The sequence below is a fragment of the Thermobia domestica genome, chromosome 18 (genome assembly GCF_964235325.1).
Source record: "Thermobia domestica chromosome 18, izTheDome1.hap1.1, whole genome shotgun sequence".
Lineage (NCBI taxonomy): Eukaryota > Metazoa > Arthropoda > Insecta > Zygentoma > Lepismatidae > Thermobia > Thermobia domestica.
Genome location: NC_137471.1, coordinates 17,239,988 through 17,260,936, shown reverse-complemented (window position 1 = coordinate 17,260,936; position 20,949 = coordinate 17,239,988). Strand labels below are relative to the sequence as shown.

Sequence of the window (20,949 nt, the reverse complement as noted above, 5' to 3'; positions counted from 1 at the left end):
AATATAGAAGTAGTATCTTAAAATATTTCCAACACACCTACTGTATTTCTCAATCCTGGTTCTACAGAAGGTTAAGAAGCGCGAAACTGGTGTTGACTGAAACATATATTGATCTGTACATGATTTTATGCAAATATAAATGAAATAGATGCTGGCAACGCAATACACAACTCTTTATGGGGGCGCGGTGGCTCAGTGGTAGAGCGTTCACCTCTGGTGCTTGGGGTCCCTGGTTCGATCCCAGCTCGCGCCGTGTGGACTTTGTGGTAGACAAACACCGTGCTCGTGGGTTTTCTCGGGGTTCTCCCGTTTCCTCCCACTTTCTTCATTCCACCATTTCACTCATCTCTCATCATCACCATCTCCTTTAGCCTAACCGGCATAACCGTGGGACGTAAAACTCAAATATTTCATTTTTTCATTTCAACGCAATACACAACTCATTAAAATTATAGTTATTTGGGGTGTTTCTATGATTGTACTATTAACCCATTGACTTATACGTTTACTGGAAATCAAAATGCTTTTAGGCAGAGTTCCTTAAACTGCTTTTTCAGAAAAAATCACACAATGCACATTATATTCCATAATCAGTTCCTGAAAACGTTAAGAATATTCCTGTAATGTTTGCACAAAAACAAATGACAAAATGTACTATAAAACATATTCCCGTATATGACTAAGTCCTATGCAGCATTTGAGTTAGTAGGGAGGAACGGTGTGGAGCGATGTGAACCGAAAAATTTCTGTAAATCTGCCTTTTCTCTTAAGTTTGCACCAATGGATTAAAGATAATATGGTGACAATTTCGATATTGTGTCAATATCTTGATGCAGAACTCCGAACTAATGTAGTATGGAAACCGTTACATAACAGTAGTAGCTTTTATAAGAGTTGAGTATTGGTTTGTCTGAGCATATTTCATTTATATTTGTGTGAAACTACTAGTATCCCACCAGTTTGTAGATGTAGTAAGTTGTAAAGATTTATTTCAGTAAAAATCATTTTGCAATAAATAAATGAAACACTCCTTTCCAAAAAGGCTTTTGAAGGAAGCAAATTGTTTTTTTTTTTTTTTTTTTTTTTTTTAAACACCCTTGTAGTTATTACATAGTGTAGTTATTGCATATTATCAGTGAACAAAATTCCTTTTGTTGTGTAGAATGATGTAATGACCCCTGGTATTGTTACTTCAAGAACAAACTCCCATATGAATGAGTCTATTAGGAAAGGAACGATTCAAATGTTCCAAATTTTATACCATTTGAATTAGGAAAGGATTGTTTTTGAATTTTTGGTATACATACAAGCGAAGAAAAGCTGATGATTTTAACATCTTTCGATAACAGTGTGAATTGTGTATATGTACATTCGAAAGAAAACATGGCGTCTGATTGGGTTCTGTTTTGTTCTCAGCTTTTTGGTGCTTTGTTGAGAGGTTGTACGATGAATCTGACTCACTTGGATATTTCTCATAATATGTTCAGCAACAGGAAAAATAAAGAGATCCCTCCTTCGTTCAAGCAATATTTTACCAGTACTCTCTGCTTAAAGTACCTCAATATGTCCTCCTGCAAGCTCTCACCAGAAGCTCTCAAGTAAGTAGCACATTGAATGATTTCGAAGTTATTCGATATCTGGAGTTGGTGTTAAAAAAAAATACTGCGTAATAAGTAGAACATTACATAGTGAACTTATTTGTGCCACGTAATAAATATGATGTTGCTTAGTGAACTTATTTGTGTCACGTAATAAATATGACGGTACCTAGTTAACTTATTTGTGCCATGTAAAATATGACATTACTTAATGAATTTACTTGTGTCATGTAAGAAATATATTGACGTTACCTAGTGAACTTACTTGTAACATATAAATATGATGTTACTTAGTGAACTTATAAGTCCTCTTAAATTTATTATTCTAAAGCTTAATTTTCAATCGCTTACTGGGTTCTTTTAGAGTCTCAGTGGCGTAGTCCGCAGATCGTTAATTTATCAATTGGGCAAATCGGATTCGATCGCCGGTAGAAGCGGGAATTATTCTGTAGTTCCAATGTGGCTCAGGAGTCCATCCAGCCTCTTCAACCTCTTCATGACCAAGGTGTCTATCGGTCACGAAAGTCATGAAAAAGTCACGAAATCAGAAAACGATCATGAAACTAAAGAAAAAGTCACGAAATTTAGCTTTTGGGTCACGATTTTTGTTATCTTACAAATATAAGTATAGACTAGAAAATTTTGTTCTATAAAACGTCAAAATTCACCACCAAAAATATCTATGGTCGGCTTTAGACGCTACCAAATCGCAAGGAAAGCACGCTTGTATCGCGTGCATGAAAATTCGGCTCCATTCGCACCCAAACTTGCTTTTGAGAATGTTACTAAATTTTATGGTTTGGTAAAGAAAAGGTCACGAAAAAGTCACGAAATTTCATTTTGGAATTTTAGTAGACACTGATTTAAAATATTTCAATTTTCATGTGTTTGGTGTTAAAGATACTATAACTATTTAAAGGAGCTTCAATGCAAATGAATTTAATACAAACTGCTCTGTAATGTTTTAGTAATAGTCCGCCTCTGGTTTTGCATAATTTTTACCAGATACTTGTGGATTTATAAAGTACGTAGGAAACACTACTATTGATTGCAAATATTGTAATTGCTGACACTATGTAGAAGAATAAAAAAAAAAAGTCAAAAAAGAAACTTATTATAAGTAGAACTGCTTATGCTTATTGTTTTAAAAAAATCTCTTATCAACCCAAAGTCCCATATCATATCTAAATAACCGTTGAAATGACGATCTTTAGAATTTATATTTCAGATCAAAACATATTTTTCTCGTTATCTACAATTTTTGTGACCCTGAAGGAGTTAAAAGACTACATGGTGAAACGTGTGGAGTGCGTAGTGTTGACTCTGTAAATAAGTGTGTAGCCTTATTTCTATCCAGCTTTTGAGCCTTCTGTGATTTATTCTCAGTTCTTTTAGTGGATGATCCAGGGGGAGTTAGATTAAAAGCTTGTTTCATGTTCGTAAGTAGAAGAAGAGAGGAATTTCCTAAAAAATATTGCATGCAACCGCCCATTATGGAACAAAATGTTGAGAAACTCTTGCTGCGTAAGGGATGCCAGATCATAAATTATTTGAAGTATCAAGAAATATTGAAGCTATTGTTGAGAATTTTTCTTTCCAAAATTATCAGTAATATAGGAGTGAGGAGTCATTTATTCAAGTTGTGAATGTGAAACGAGTATTTTTTATTTCTAATTTTGGTTTACGTAGAATGTTTACATTGCTAATTTTATGTTTCTCTTCAATTAAATGTTTTGATAACCCGGAAATGTTTGTGTTCTTGTTTCTGCAAAACTGAAAATGTTTCTTAATGGACTGCCTTTACCGATCGTTGGGCTGATCGTTTCTTTTCTCCTTATCTTCCATTGAATTTGCGTATAAATAACTACTCTTCGGGGGAGAAGCTGGTCATTGCAAACTACGAAGAAATTATCCTACGTTCGACGTGGAAGAGCACCTCTATATTACTTCTGAGAGTTTTTAAATACACCAGTAATTATGATCGCACTTAACGTAATGTATAAAGGGTTCTATACTTGAATTATCAGTTTGATATTTTAAATTGTGAAGGGTAAAATTGCACATGTGCGCAAACAGTAGTTTCTTAAATGTGTAGTGTTTATAAAATAATAAGGAAATCAAGTCACTTTAGCTGGGTTTTATTAAACTCCGATGATTTCAATGAGATCTTTGTCGATGAGAGCAAAACTCTGAAGATCGAGTTGGTAAATATTTACATATTGGTCCTATGATTTCTTCATCCAAGTCTTGAACTTCTCGTAAAGCACTGCAGGTGTTACCGTCGCTCACCAGTCATTAGAGGGGATATTCTAAAAGGAAATTGTTACAAACGCAACTGATGGGTTAACTTATAACTAACTACATTTATTCAAACACTGAGTCGCCATCATTATTTATTGTTGTTAATCACTATTTTTGTTCAATTTTTGAAAAGTAATAATAGTAATAATAAAAAAGCTTGTTTTTAATATATTTCGTGTGGTGACTATTAAATGATGGTAACATTTGCAGTGTTTTAAAATAAGTTTAATAGTTGGATTTAAAAAAAAACATAATGTAAAAGTCCAGCAACTTGACTTGTAAACTTCAAGATTTCGCTCGTCTCGCCGCGACAGAAATACCAACGAGCACTGAAATCATCACTGTTTAATACGACACAAACACACTGAGATATGAGACTTTATTTCCGTATTATTTTACATAACTGTATTACGGCAAAATGAAAACCTTAATTTGGTGTGTGTTTCACAACATGAGAGCAGATGGCAGGATTATTGGTAGGAACATGAAGGGAACTTTGTTCCGTCTCGCCTCTGATTGTTGACATTGTGAGTGGGTAGCACGTGTATTTCTAATAGTATAACATAAGTAACATAAATAGGAATCATTGTGGGAACGAATTCGGTACACGATTATATTCTGGCAGTACATTATTTTTATTGGAGCGTGACTTTTCGAGTTCAGGAAACTAAATTTGTTCGAAGTTTCTAGTAAAATAAACTTAGAAGTTCATTTCTCAATCAATTTATAACAAAACTATTCACTTTTAAGCAAATAAAACCTCTGAAAGAAAATGGAGTTACTCTGAAATGCCTCTTGTTTTATTTTCATTCGAATACAGTTTCAGTAGAAATTTTTCTCTTCCTCTGGTAAATGCTTCTTTTATCCCAAAATCGTATGGTAACACCATCATTTCAGTTGCAGGGTAAGGACACTAATTTCTATTCTAAATGCGTGAGTAATTTTTCTTCAGGAGTGAAATTAAGTATGCTATTTTTTTTCTCCTATGCACTAAGTGATAATATCGCTCGTAAGTAGGGAAAAATGTGTGGGATGTGTCCGAAGTCAGGACACGAAATTTCAGTAAATCCAGTAGCCAGATCAGAGAGTTTGGTCACCATTTTTTCGAAGGCAAAGGAAGTAAATGGTCAAGTGCCTATCGCCAACTAAAATATTTGACTGGCAATGGCAACCTGGCCACTGGAAATTTCATTCTCGTATTTTGTATATATCGTTCTTCACTGCTGTTAGATATGTATAAATCAGAAGATACTTTATTGACATAAGGGGGAAGGGGGGCAGTGGCTCAGTGGTAGAGCGTTCACCTCCGGTGCTTGGAGTCACTGGTTCGATTCCAGCTCGCGCCGTGTGGACTTTGTGGTGGACACCGTGCTCGTGGGTTTTCTCGGGGTTCTCCCGTTTCCTCCCACTCTTCATTCCACCATTTCAGTCCTCTCTCATCATCGTCTCCTTTAGCCTAAGCGGCATAACCATGGGACGTAAAAGTTAAAGATTTCATTTCATTTTTTATTGACATGAGTATTTAAAACACACACACATGGTGAAGGCACTAAATGCATAGAATTAACTCTCAAGCCTCGAGCTTGTCGAGAGTGTAGAAGAGAAGAATAATACTAGAGAGAAGTAAAGTTGTAGTAACCAAGTCATTGACGGAGTAAAGTTTCAGGAGAGGTTAAGAAAAACACTGGAAAGAGAAGTGGAACATCGTTAACAGTTATTTTTGTTGCACCTGAAATCATGCGAATACAGTGTAACTCAAAACACATCGCTATGTATATTTGAGCGTCAGAGACTTTGTCATTGTTGAATTTCTTGAGATTATCTAAATTGGCGTGATTGCTTTCAGGAACCTTCTGTTGGGTCTCGCTTGTAATGAGACGACGACGGGCGTTGAATTGGACTTAAGTAGCAATAATCTTGGAGCTCAGGGTGCCCATGTGTTGGAGTCCTGCATCCACGGAGTCAGGTGTCTACAAAGTCTGGATATTAGCGACAACAGTAAGTCTTTTTCTGTACTGTTTTTCTTTCCATCAAAATAAATGTATCAGATAAATGCAGTAAACTTCATTGGTATTTCTTGACATTCACAACCGATGTCTTGAATTTTTGTAAAAACTTAACGGTATAAGGTAGTAAAGGCTTCCAGGTCTCGGAGGCTACTTATGACATCATTATTGTCGGTTATGGCCTTGAAAACAACCATTAGTATACCAGGATCACGCGAGGGGGACATGAAAGATTGTAATGTTAGATTTTTTAAATAGAAGGTAGAACCATTGTTTCCACTGACTTCGTTGAAGAAGCCAAACTGTTTATTATGAATCAATTTTTAGAACATTCATTTTATTTTGTGTAGTGGACTTTAAGATGTGCATTTAGTTTTCATTTCTGCATTTTTTTTTTTTTTTTTTTTTTTTTCATTTTACTTTACAATGGACTCTTTATTCACGTTTGAACCTCAACCGTGGGAACCGGAGCGATAACATACTTTCATAGACTTCGTTTATACGTCACGATAATGCTCCAGCGAATGAGAGTGCATGTGCAGACGAAATGAATAAAACTTCGTTTGAAACGAAAGTTTCGAAATTAATTTTTACGTCAGGGTTCTAGACCCATGGGCGGTGCTTCGTCTGAGAAGCGGAAAAAAACTATGCGTAATTGCAGAAAATGGCCAAAAGTTAGAAGGCCCTGTAATTTAGTCTCAGTTGAATTATTTTATAAAAAGTTATTTTTTTAATTGTGTAAGAGAACATAAGTATAAAGATTGTAGGGTTGCAATTATCACAAATATAAATATAATAACTTAAACTGTGTGTGTCTTTAATTCAGCATTTTCGCTCGGTATCCGTTATGTTCATAGTCCGCCAATACTAGGTTTCACATTATGTTACAGCGAAATCAAATTGCTAAAGTTATTGCTTCTAATATAATTCTTAAATAACTCCTAATATTGTGGTTTATTGCGGTTGTTTGTGGTCAGATTGAAACAAAACTTCGTTTCGTTTGAATCGCATCACAATTGGCATTGGAACAGCGTTTGTTTACGGATAGCTTTGTATGTATTATGGTCATTACTGGCGAAGCTGTCAGTGCATAGGAGCTGAACTAATCCCAAATTCGATTCTACTTATTACGTTGGTTTCTTTTGTCATCCGCAATAATCATAATATGTTAACATCCTAACGGGTAACGGTGACATACATCCGTTCGTTTTTCCATACGATAACATATTAACAAAAGTGATTTTTTTTTTTTTTTTTTTTTTTTTTTTTTGAGTAGATAACTATAGTGATTATGTCAACAAGTTCATTAATGGAATCAACCCCTTAACATCTACTACGGGTAAAGGTGACTTTAACGATGGGTATCCGTATCCCATTTTCTACTACTGAAAGAAACACACAGTTGCAGAATGTTGACAATCCGATGCAGGAAACTTTGCGTCATTCCTTGCACTCAGGGAATTACACACCTTTAGACGGCGATTCTTTTCACCAGTGTCAAGTCATGTGCCACTCACGAGTCCTACTTCTTCACCTTCACTGATTGCATAGAGCTGCCGAATGACAGTGATATGGTGTATGCACAGTTTGTCTGCAATGGTACAAACCTTTTCCGAGAGTCTCCCTAACGCTCTCGCCTTCGGTGCGAACGGTTCCGGGTTCGATTCCCGGTGGGGTCACTCGGTCGAAAAAGTGTAACACGATTTTTCAGGCCAGCCACCCTGAATGAGGTTTTCCTCATTCACACCTGGCAAATGCCGGGGTGGTACCTAACTTATAGGTCCCAGGCCGCTTCCTTCCTTCCCTTTCCCCGGATTGTGTGCTCGCCGAGGGACGTCATCCCTCAAATCGTGAAGGGCTAAATGGTCTTAGATGCCGAAAGCCCAGAAATGTAAATTCTAAACCTAAACCTTTTCCGAGAGTCCACTTCCACAGTCTTCTCAAGGAGCTCATCTGAACATGAAGTTGGTAGGGGCCCACGGGACTGATTTTGCAATTCTGTGTCACCGGAACGGAATTTTACAAACCAACAGCAAATGCTACATTTATTCGGCATTCCTGGCCAAAATACACGGTTGATGTTTTTGTGGCTTCCTCTACAGAATGTTTGAAGGTCCAGTCGCAGTTGTGTGTCCTTCATGGTCCACTTTTATACGATCCTGTCTTAGAACGCACGCCCTCCTGATTGTCTGGGGACCACAGCTTGCTTACTGGACGTTTAGATACATTACTTTAGTCAGTTAATGAGTTGTGTTGGTGAGGTGAGTTGGCCATCTGATTTCAAAGCGAACATTTCATTTACATGAACCTAATATTTCGAAAATAGATCTATAATCTCTGATGTACTTAAGAGTAAGATTTCGTATTCAAATATATGTAATATTTAATTTAGAAATTTTAAGTTTCAATTTGTCATTGTCTTCTAATTATTATGATTTGAGCGTAACTTCAAATGCACTGTTTGATTTTCAGACATGGATGTTGAACTTGCTGCCGTTATCAATGAAATTAATAAAAATAAGTCAATAAAACATCTAAACATAGGAAGAAATCTGAACAACATAAAAGCGAAACATGTAACTTTCGTAATGGAAGCTATTGTGCAGATGATTCAGGTAAGTTTTGCATTTCGTTTAATGTTTCAGTTTGCTTATGTATTTCACAAAATCTTGTCATCTATATTGTAGTATTATCTCGAAACTGAAGACCTTGGATAATTAAACTGAACGTACTTAATTTATGAAGTGTTCTAAGAACTCTTCCAATACCCTTCATCTGTCACCTTCTGCTTAATACATGTCAGATAATTGTGTATTGTGTATTGTGCGTAAAAGGGATACGAATCCACGTGTGATGAAATAACTGTTCTGTTTAGAGATTAATATCCATCTCACTTATTGGAAATCCATTCTGTGAGTGCTGTTTTTTTTTTTTCAAATACCGTGTGTAGTTGATTAATTTTTTAAACTCCCTCATTCCTATATGATCAGTGTCCGCGTCTTTGGCGCGAGAGACCTGGGTTCGATTCCCGTGGAAGTTCATGTGGTTCGGATCCCACATTAAGAAGCTCCATGTCACATATAGCTTCTGTGCTAAACAGGACACTAAGCTTCAAATCAACCAGTCATAATCGATTAACTAATTACAAAGCTCGGTTTGGAGTAAGTACTTTTTAATAACAGTTTATCTTGTTGTGCAGCACAGTCTTTATTCCTCCGATGATGCGCAGTGGTAGAGTTCAGAGGTTCTTTGACGCCAGGTCATAAAAATTAGATCTTGTCCCTGGATTTTTCTCGGGTTTCTCCCGTTCTCTTATTGAACTAGTTCTTCCATTGTCTTTATTTATCGTGATTTTCTTTTAGCTTACCAAACGCAACCGCGAAGTATTGAACTAAAGATTTGTGGTCTTATGCAGAGTCGTGACGCGTGATTAGTGCCATACTAAAGAGTTCGACTAACATGTTTCTTGCAGTAGTCAGGCCTTTAGTATGACGCTGATCATAAGTCAAAATGACTGCATAAAGCGGTTCATTTCTTATTTCTTCTGCTAAATTAAGTTTCCAGAGCAAGATGAGTTACTTTCGGAAATGATTTAACAACGTTTCGAAGCAAAGTGAACTCCTTGAGTAGGTGACAAGAAAAGAGGGAGAAAATAGAATTACAAAGTAAAGGCAAAGAATCATGCCTTAGGCTTGATATCAATAAAATTAATATATTATATAAAGTTTACATTTCAAGAGATATAATATTATATAAAGTTTACATTTCAAGAGCAACATTAATTTTGCTGTTTCTGTCTACCGTGCATCAAATTTCGTTCTTGCTCAAAGCTGCCAGTTTAATTTCCCTGTGGAGGCCGCGGTGGCTCAGTGGTAGAGCGTTCACCTCTAGTGCTTGGGGTCCCGGGTTCGATCTCAGCCCCCGCCAAGTGAACTTTGTGGTGAACAAACACCGTGTACGTGGGTTTCCTCGGGGTTCTCCCGTTTCCTCCCACTTCTTCATTCCACCATTTTATTCATTACTCATCATCATCGTCTCCTTTAGCCTAACCGGCATAACCGCTGGACGTAAAACTCAAAGATTTCATTTCATTTTTTTTTTTTTTTTTTTATTTCCCTGTACGCACATCCAATTTTCGAATACATTGAAAGCTCTGATTCTGTTTCTGTCGAAATTTAATCAGAGATTCTTTCTTTTAATGTAAAAGGCTGCCATTACTTTTCTTCCAGTATTTTGAACATGTATATACACAAATCTTTTACATCGTTTCTTATATACTTATTGTGTTCCCTTATCCTAGTGGAAATGCTCCGTTTAGTATTCTATTCATTAGTTGAACAAAAACTTCGTAAATATCACTTCCGCAAATGGTCCGTAATATAATTTATTACTTGGTTACTTTTTTCTTTTCGTTGCAGATTTTTTTTTTTTTTTTTTTTTCGGAAATTCCCTTAATAGCATTCATCACAACGTAAAGTAACAGTAGGAACAAAAGAAAACAACAAATTCACTTTATATATTATTTACAACGTAGTTCAGTATTAATAACGTTGTTCAGCAATCATAAAGTCAGATATTACACATCATTTCTCTAAACTGATCTTCGTAAAGACGAAAATCTTGCTTCGTGGCTTTAATACAAGACATGCATTACGAAATTGTATCAAGATGTTTGACTTGGACATCCTCCTATTTAGAATTACATGCAAAAAGTACTTGAAAGTATTTGCAGCCAAGATTATGGTAGATCTACTCTGAACTATGAATTGACAAAAGCTCTGAGGTGTCTAAACCCAGAACATATAAGATCCTTGTTGTAAACAAAATGTGAGATTTTGTGACTGATAAAGTCGCACGAGAATATAAAACATCGTGTTCCAAGCCTGAAGTTAAAGAAGCCATAAAATCATTTACTAGAAAAGAATATACTTTAGAATATACTGGTTGGATATAATCAACGGTAGAAGTGATTTTGAGAATCTTTCTAATTTTGTTAAAATAATGTTGATACTGTCATATGGCAATGCCAATATTGAGCGTGGATTCTCGATCAACAGAGTGTTGGGTTCCGAACGAAAAGGAACGCTCTTCGATAGCACTATGACATAGTACTGAAGCAGTGAACAGTGTAGGTGGTGTGAAAAAAATAGCTGTAACAAAGGGGATGATCGAAGCATTCTAAAACTCACATGTCCGTTTTAGGGTAGTCACTAACGCTGTCGCCTTTGGTGTAAGCAGTCCCGAGTTAGATTCCCGATGGGGACACTTAGTCCTGACAGCACGAACCGCAATGTGATTGATTCTGTAATAAGCATAAAGTTCAAACCTTATGTTACGATTCTGCCCCCAACACGAGTGAGACCCTCCACATGTGATTGAGTATTTCATAAGGTAGGATGTTACAACCTTACTTGCATAAGCGTGAACGTATGGGTTAGCTGGTTTTTGCTTACCACACAATGCCCAATATTTTCTAACTGCGTTGACAGTTCGGTTGCTAGATGGTATAGTAATACAAAATGTTGCTTAAATAGTTTTTCTTAATATTGTGTGTATTTTTTTCTTTTTACAGTGTGCCCAGTGACTTCAATAAGTCTACTTTTATTGGTTAACTAATTTTTTTTGCATAACATCATCCAATTGCTATTAATACATTCGAAATCCGTATGAATGTTAATTGTTTCTCTTTGTAGGAAGAAGACTGCGTACTTCAGTCACTCTCGATTGCAGACTCAAGATTGAAATCTGATTTGTATAGCCTTATAAATGCGTTGGGTAGTAACCAGTGTTTACATAGCATTGATATTAGGTACGTTTCTGCTTCTTATTAGTGATTTTTACTATATGTGTATAGTATTGTCCAAAAAAAAGTTGCGAAACGTAGTATCACAAAATGTGCAAAATGTGTCTATAGGATTAAAAGTGACAAAAGAAAAGCTGGTCTTCGACAAATTAAATGGATAATAAATTTATATAGAAATAAAGCTGATCAAAGCAAATACTCATTACTACTAATCTTTGATACAATTTCGATGATATATCAGTACTTCATCAGATGCATTATAGAAACACAGTCTAAGGCTAGAGCTTGTTAAGTTTCAGAAAATAAGCTATTTCCAACAACCAATAACGTTAACACATAAAGAGTGAAAAAGTGAATGACTGGAGCGTGACTCGAACCCGGGATCTCCGGCATACCGTGCCGATGCGTTAATCACTACCCCACCCAGTCCTCCTTGTGTGTTATTGAAGTTGCACCAACAGAGGATTAGGTGTTTAAAAATAAATTTAATTCAGGTGTTTCCTGCTTTCATTAATATATGTGAAATTACAGCCGTCAAAAGATGTTCTCAATGTATGGACACCGTATTGTCCAAGTACAGTAGCTAGGCTGTGGTACAAGCCATGTGGTCTGAGTGGAAAGCACCGACTGCAGGAGTGAGAGGGTGTGTGGCTGTTCTGGGAAGCGGACTGGATGGCGTAGTGGTTAACATATTGGCACGGTATTCCGGAGATCCCGGATTCGAGTCCCGGTCCAGTCAAATCACTTTTTCACTCTATATGTTACTGAATACCAACCAACAGAGAATTAGTTGTGTAAAAATAAGTTTCATTCGGTTGTTTCCTCCTTTTATTATGTACGAAGTTCATGAGATGTCACTGTCATTGTAGAAGGTGAACGCAATACAGACATCTTAACTATAAATGCAAGTGAGAGCTCGACAGGCAGTTTATCATGAAATTGTATTGTGGATTTTAGAATCAGTTATCTAAGAAATGCTTCGTTACGCATGGCAAAACTCTGGTTGCGATATTGGGGAACCTGCAAATAACTTCAAAAGTCTCATTTATATTGCTGAGTGTGCAGTTGGCACTTTTCTTTTAAGTTTTGTAGTTATTTGTGCTGTTTTGACAACCTTCGTACATTTATAGTAAAATATCAGCATTGCGTTTAGCTCCTACAATGGCTGCTGCAGTGATATCTACTGAACTACTGGAGGGTCTTGTAGAAAAACAGCACCAGCACACTCGGAGGTATGTAATGATCCTATAAATAAAATTTCATGCAAATATGTCCTTTTAACCCTAATTACTTTTTTCTAAGAAAAACGAAGAAGAAGAAAAGAATTTAGTTATGGAAGCTATAGCTCCCGTATGTTCCGCACAGTCGTACTTTGCATATACAGGGTGTTTTTGCATGATCGTAGATAAAGCTTGAAAGAATGGTGGATAATGACAAAGGAAGCAATTTTAGATACGGAACAGATGTCCGAAAATGTGTCAATTCTGAGTGTAGGTGCTGAAAATTTATCGAAATTCTTCCAAAAATGTCATAACTGGAGAAAGAATTAGCGGATCAAGGTACAGTCAGAGGTAATATATTACATTGTTAAACTCGTAGATTCATTTCCAGACAGTGGTTCTGTATCTCAAATTGTCTCGTTTGTGATTGTCCATAATCGCTTCACATTTTACTAAAGATCATGTAAACGACCTGTAGATTGAGTCTTGTTAATAATGTGTTACTTAGTAGATAGTAATTTTGAGTTGTCTTTCGTTACAGTGGCAATATGATGGGTGATGCAGGAGCGCGTTTGCTGGCCAAAGCTCTTCAGATTAACTCACGGTTAAGGAACATCTTTTACGATAGAAACAACATTTCGCTTCAGGGATACAGCGATTTGGCATATGCTTTAGAAAGGTAAGAAGCTTTCAACTGGTTTATGAAAATGATCTTTGATTTTCAAATGCCTACATTTAAACGATAAACAGGGGCATTTCTGAAAGAGAATATACTTAAATTTCCGTTAAGTTCACTCATTTCCCCTGTATACGTATAATTTTACTCTCCATTGGCAGAATCGTATAGTTCAATTTGTTCTCAATGATGCACCAGGGAATTTATGAGGCTTCGCGATATTGCTAATAAAAATAACCAGAAAAATTTCATTCAGATAATTTTTGAAAAAGTGCAATATATTCAGCAACTTAAAAGGTAGCTATTTGTAGAGAATTTGTTGGTTTGCCAAACAAAACAAGTTGTTAATGTGACAATTGAAGGTGTCGTTTATTATAGAGAAATATAAAGCCATTTACCAACTCGCACCGCGAAAATTCACTGGGAAGAATAATGTGCCGTGAACAAGAAAGGTTAAAACCTGCTGATCCAGAGAATTAAGGAGTCCTAAATGGAATGAAAGTTGGTTTGATATAACTAACTTTATCCATCCTGATTTTATATATATATATATATATATATATATATATATATATATATATATATATATAAGACTTCGGTTTTACCGCATGAGATACATGTGAAATTCATTTTGGAATCGTAAAAGCAAATTTTCCAGCAAATATCTCGAAAAAGTCATTGTATTGTGTTGGACTGCTGAGGATAAACAGGAGTAACAATATTAGTGGTATTGGATAATGCGGACAGCGTAAATTGATTCAACTTTCACAGTTGAGAAGCAGTGTTATCTTTATGTTATTACTTAATTCCAAACAATAAATGCGGGAAAAGAAGTGGAACAACATAATACGGGGCCGCGATGGCCCAGTGATAGAGCGTTTACTTCTCGTTCTATTCCAGCTCTCGTGAAGTGATTTTATAGTACAGACACAGTATATGTCAGTTGTCTCGGTGTTCGCGCGTTTCTTTCCGTTTTCCTCATTCAACCGTTTCGTTTAATATCATCAACAACGTCTTTCTTATGCTCGGAGTGTAGTCGACGTTAGGCTAGAAAGAGAGGGAAAAAAGCATAAAACACCATTAATATTAGGAGCAGAGGGGATCTATGTACTACCAAAATCATTGGTAGAAATATTGATGTTTGGTTAACTAAAATTCTGTGTGAATGAAAGGTGCTTATAATTTCATTGTGAGAATTGCTGTATTGCTGTATTGCGTTCATTCATTTTCTTCTACGTTCCTTTTACGATGTTAATTGACTCTTTTTTAAGGTAGCTTTTACACTGACATTGTGTATTAGTGTATAGAAGGATATATTACATGTAATTTCTTAGTGGTTATAATGCGACTAATGGTGGTCTTATATGCGTTCTTGTGGAGGAACTAGTATAGTTGAATAAATTTGCTATATTTCAAAGCTTAGTACTTCTAAATTTTTTGTTTTAGTACGTTGAATAAACTCTGTCCCTCACATGTCTGCAAAAATAATTAGATTAAAGAAATTAACTTTTCCATATGTCTTCTTCTGATGATGTGAGTAATCGTAGCATAATGATCCGCTTTCAGGTAACATTATCTAGTTAATTATTGGTTTAGCCTTGTTTTACCATTGTTGATTGATCTATTACGAGGGCTGCTCTATATATTTCTGGCCTAATAATGAAAATACGAATATTTATCAACGAAAATGGTTTTATTGTTTTTCAAAATATTCTCCATCAAGATTTATACACTTTTGCATGCGCTCAAACCAATTTTCGAAGCACTTTTTCCACTCCGATTGAGACACCTCCAAAACATGGTTTTTGAATGCTTCAACAGCATTTTCTGGCGACGAAAATCGTTGACCACGCATTTTTTTCTTGATGTGTGGGAATAAAAAGAAGTCATTGGGTGCCAAGTCAGGGCTGTACGGCGGATGACCCATCACTTCGACGTTTTGGCCGGTCAAAAATGCGCTGGTTTGAGCCGATGTGTGAGAGCTCGCATTGTCATGGTGCACAATGATTCGTCTTCTCTTGTTCATTTTTCGAATTTCTCCGAAGACTTCAGGCAAACAAATGGTGGTGTACCACTCAGAATTGACCGTCCTACGTTGCTCAAGCGGAACAGTCGCCACATGACCAGTTATGCCGAAGAAACAGGCGACCATTTGCTTCGAAGTGCTTCTTCCACGAACAACTTTCGTTGGATTTGGCTCGTCTTGGAAGACCCACACGGTCGATTGCTGTTTTGTTTCGGGCTCATACGCATAGATCCATGATTCGTCACCTGTGACGATCTTATAAACGTCTTTTGAAGCACCGCGATCGTATTTTTTCAGCATTTCTTTACACCAATCCACACGAGCTTTCTTTTGAGCGATTGTCAAATTGTGCGGGATCCAACGAGAACAAACCTTTTTTACGGCCAGGTGTTCATGCAATATCGAATGTATGCTGGTGGAAGAAATGCCTAGGCATGCCTCTATCTCACGGTAAGTCACATGACGGTCTTGCATTATCAGTTCACGTACGGCATCGATGTTTTCTGGCACAACGGCTGTTTTTGGACGACCTTCACGGAATTCGTCTTTGAGCGAGCGTCGGCCACGATTGAATTCGTTGTACCAGTTTTTCACAGTGCTATAGGATGGTGCTTCGTCGCCATACAAAGATTTAAGTTCATCGATGCACTCTTGTCGTGATAATCCACGTCGAAAGTTGTGAAAAATGATCGCACGAAAATGTTCACGAGTTAATTCCATTTTTTTGCCAAGTTGATTTCTTCAAGTACCTGTAAAAGAAAAAAAAATTGTCGTAAGTCAAAAAGTTCTGAGTACATTTATGCTACAAAATGTCAAACTTTCCAATGGAAATGTCAGATTGCACCTGGCAACACTTAGTGTTGCCTAGGCCAGAAATATATATAGCAACCTACGTAAACCAGTAGGTTCATCTCTTAATAGTTAAAGCAAGCTTTTGTCAGAACTGAGAACTGGAAATAGTAATGAAAATACTTGACGGGAAGTTTAGCAAATTGGTACGCCTCAAATGAGAAATTATCGGGGCTGATCATTCTCCATGTAGTAATGACAATCAGTAAAGAAAGTTTAAGTACTGTCTTCTTAAAGAATAAAATAGCTTTCATTGATGTATGCAGCTTGTTTAATCTGGTTGATTTAAAAATTAAAGATGGGAATCTAGGTTGACATATGCTATAGAAATTCTCTATTCTAAAGTTACGGGTTGCATAAGCATCTAGGGGAAAATATTTAAATACAGAAGGTTGTTCGCTTTATATCAGACCATTTCTGACGGGCACTCAGCTTACGAGATACCGCGCCGCCACCACCGATGATGTTCTATTGGACTCCCAGCATTGTGGACTGTCACACGGCATCACCCTTTCCATTGCATCAAGCTCCGGCGCAGAACAGGCATGGGAATTCAGTTCCACTCCTCCCTGCAAGCTTTCCATAGACCACCCAGGGTACTCGGACGACGATGTTGAAGACGTAGTTTCAACAGTCCAAATGCGTAAAAATCCATTGGACTGACATCAGGGATTTTCATAGGAATGTCTTCAAACGGAATGACACGAATTCCTAATTCCTCTACCATTTCCTGATAAAACATAGTTATGTTATGGCGATATGACTCGAAACCTTGTCCATATAGATCATCACCTGATTCTGCGTCCATTCCATACAATTGTTGGATGTCTCTCCGAGAGATGTGTATCAGAATGGATTCTTAAGAAGTATCTTGCATTCACCTTCACGTTTTTATCCACCTTGCGATCATCGACTTACCCTCATATCCGAATCCAGTAACGACCATAAAGCTACGAGGGAAACTTTCCGTGTACTGATGAAAAAGTGCCGCACTCCTTGCCGTCAATGTCACGGTAGGTAATCTCCCGAATGTGACCACTAGCAGTGAGATGGACATGTAATTCATCCATGTGACAACTTTCTTCCATCTGGAACCCGCCAGGTACTTTCTGCAATTCATCTTACGTTCAGCAATGTGATGCAGTAGCAGGTGGTGTACGCGGGCCTTCCGCACACACTTAACCGGAGGCGCTTGCGAATTGTTTTGTTCACAGTTGACGGTACGAAGTGGAATCTGTGGTCCATATCACGTTGCGTCGGGAGATTGTCTTGGCACGACAATCTACAGGTCTCCCTTAGCTCTACGGGTGTCACTTTGCTTGTAGCCTTTCTCCTGGTGGTTTTTGTGGTGTAAATGTTTCGCAAGCGGAGCTGTTGTGTGTAACGGGTCACAATAGCTTTCGTAATCGTCACCCCGACTGTTAACCCATTCTCCCGACACTTTCAGAATGCGTGCGTACGAAAACTTAACATGAAAGGCCATTACGTAACTGTGCCAGTACCGGTTGATTTTCGATGCCATTTAATAATACTCACTACCAACACTCACGCATCTACAAAATCAGACACAACACTGCTCCAGCAAACCCATAGTTCCAGCATGATACAGCAGGTGGCTGCATCGAATCGAAAATGGTCGGATATAGAGCGAACAACTTTCTGTATTTTTAATTCTTATTATAAACTCATGACACTCTACCAGTCGTGCTAAATCCTAATAGTTCTCAACAGGCTAATAGTTGGCGCTAACGTGCAGGCAATTTGAAGTCAAGCCGAATTATTTGGGAAATAACTAGTTTTTTTTTTTTAATGTTTAAAGACGATTGGGTAGCGGTCATGGCCTATCATTGGATTTCTGGTGAGCAAATAGAATTTTAGATGTTTACCGTATATTATCAGACAGTTGACTATTTGAATCAGCTATCTCCGACCTAGAAAGCCAGCAATGTGCCAATCTCATACTACGCAAGTAAAAATCCGGGCGGTATATCGCCATCGAGCTAATGTGATTAAGACTATATAATTTTATGATAATTCTCTGATATTTTATGTTCTCACTTTCTTTCCATTTCTAGTAATTACACGGTGCAGTACATGCCATTTCCGGTGATCGACCTGATGGCATGTATGAAAGTCTCAGCAGAACGAACGGAAGCAGTTACTAAAAGAATTCAGGATCTTCTCCATCGGAATGTGTCGCCCAAGAAGTACAACAATGCACAAGCGTTTCGACTTCAACAGGTAAGAAAACTCACTCAACGTGACCACCCTTATAAACTCTTTTTGATGCTGTGAGAGTGATCTGATCTTTTCTGAAATACCGTATTTACGCAATTCTAAGACGCACATTTTTGTCGGTTTTTTTTTTGGGGGGGTGGGGCTTCCAAGATCAAGGTGCGTCATAGATTTGAGTTATGCAAATTTAGGCCAGATTAGATGGAGTTTTGCCAAAAATTGCTAATCCCGTAGAGAATGTATATTTTGTGTGTACGAACAGAATGCAGAACTAAAATCGTGCATTTTACTCAAAATAAATAAATAAACTTTAAAATTAGCCCGCAAACCAGTGGTAAATGAAAGAGATGAATCATTCTTGTGGATTTATGATAGCGGAGATTGTTCCTTTCCTTCCCACATACCGTGACTAGTGTCTTCCTCCGTTTAAAGAGCACAGACAGTTGAGTCACATGTTTTGATAACAAAATAAGGAGTTTAAGAACTCTGCAAATCAGGAAGTTAAAGGCACAAAACATACTGGTATAATATAATATGATACCGATAATGGATTGCCATAAAACTGACGCAAGCACCTGTTGTACCGTAATTGCATTAGGAAAAATAGTACTAACAGATACACATGAATATACCGTATACAGATACACATGAATTCCAGCAGGAAGTTCAATATTTCTTTATTTTCCCGTGACATTATTTGTTTTCCCATGTTTATTATATTATTATTATTATTTAATTCTTTAAAATCAATGCAGTGTAGTTTTCTTTTTCATTTTCGCCAAGGGTGCGTCTTACATTCGAGGATTTTTTTTTCCCCTTCAAAAATTGGGGTGCGTCTTAGATTCGCGTAAATACGGTATGTACAGAGATTTGGGACACTAACATCATCTCTTACGCAAAAGACTTTTATATATATATATATATATATATATATATATATATATATATATATATATATATATAAAGACTTCCTGATGTAATTTAGATGTTTTTGATTAAGAACAAGTTTCAATAGATTGAAGTAATTATTCCGTTAGTTGAGATACAATAGAGCAATTAAATTGCGCTAACTTCATTATTTTTTTAAAATAAAAAGAAAGAATAAAAAGTAATATGTGTAGGATATATAAGAACCCGCACCATAATCCATATGTTAGATTTTATTCAGTAATCATAATTTTTTTTCCTGTAGCATTGACTTGCAGTTCTGTGCCATCCTTTAAAAAGCTTTTAACTCCTGTTAAAATGTACATTTTCAGGGTTTCCTTTTAAGCTCAACACAACAAATGGTAGATCGCTTAGTAGTCCAGACGCAAGACGTTATTCACAACCTGAAGAGCAACTCGTTGGACTCCAATAATGATATTAACCTTGCTCAAGGGCTTATCCAAGATGCAGATAACTCCAAGCAGGTAATTGGATATTTTTATTTACAAGGAATTGAATAAAATGTTCTTACCTCAGTATCATTTAAAATTGAGAAGACATTTCGACATTCGCTGATGTCTTCATCCGTAACGCATCGGCTAGTTCTGGGCTTCCCCAAGAGTCAATCGCCCTGAGTATGGGATAAGTCACGAAACTTTTTAGAAAAAGTGGTACTATCTGAGTAGATATCTTACACACAATAGATTATTATTATTATTATTATTATTATTATTATTATTATTATTATTATTATTATTATTATTATTATTATTATTATTATTATTATTATTATTATTATTATATTCCTCTATATAAATATAATTTTGGTAACCATTATATTCAATTTGTAAATTATGTTAACGATTTAAAAATTACTTTGGGTACGAAACTATTGTTTCAGAAATATCTTCAGGTTATAACATCTAAAGCTAAGAGAAATTTAGCACTTACTAAATGGTTGTGTAGAAAGTTTAACGCAATTAATACATGCAGGGTTCTTTATGTAATGTATGGTCTCACCTTTAAATATGTAACTGTTATTTGGAATTGTGAACCTGAATATTTTGGAAACTCTGTTGAATCTGTTCAGAATAATTTTCTTGTGTGGTTAAAATGGAAATCTAAACAAGTCCGTCCACCCCTGCGACCTAGTATGATTTGCATTAACCCATGTTCATCTATCCACACAACGTTTTCTCGATGCTCTTGTAAAATGTCCCGCAAGAACTGTCATCTTTTGGTAACAACTTGTGTTCTTTCCAACAAAACTTTTTGCCCAAAATACTTCTTCCACTTCAATACCAACGA

At 36.6% G+C, this 20,949-nt stretch overlaps 1 protein-coding gene across 2 annotated transcripts in view; it reads left to right on the top strand.

The window, feature by feature from the left end:
- Positions 1 to 20,949, top strand: part of LRR (capping protein regulator and myosin 1 linker 1 leucine rich repeat protein) — a 109,880-nt gene that overhangs the window by 45,538 nt on the left and 43,393 nt on the right. For both annotated transcript variants that reach the window (XM_081745064.1, XM_081745065.1), the window contains 7 exons: positions 1,417 to 1,598; positions 5,746 to 5,897; positions 8,378 to 8,520; positions 11,599 to 11,714; positions 13,470 to 13,607; positions 18,555 to 18,720; positions 19,974 to 20,126. In XM_081745064.1, the coding sequence (XP_081601190.1) occupies positions 1,417 to 1,598; positions 5,746 to 5,897; positions 8,378 to 8,520; positions 11,599 to 11,714; positions 13,470 to 13,607; positions 18,555 to 18,720; positions 19,974 to 20,126 (1,050 nt within the window). The remainder of the gene's footprint in view (positions 1 to 1,416; positions 1,599 to 5,745; positions 5,898 to 8,377; positions 8,521 to 11,598; positions 11,715 to 13,469; positions 13,608 to 18,554; positions 18,721 to 19,973; positions 20,127 to 20,949) is intronic.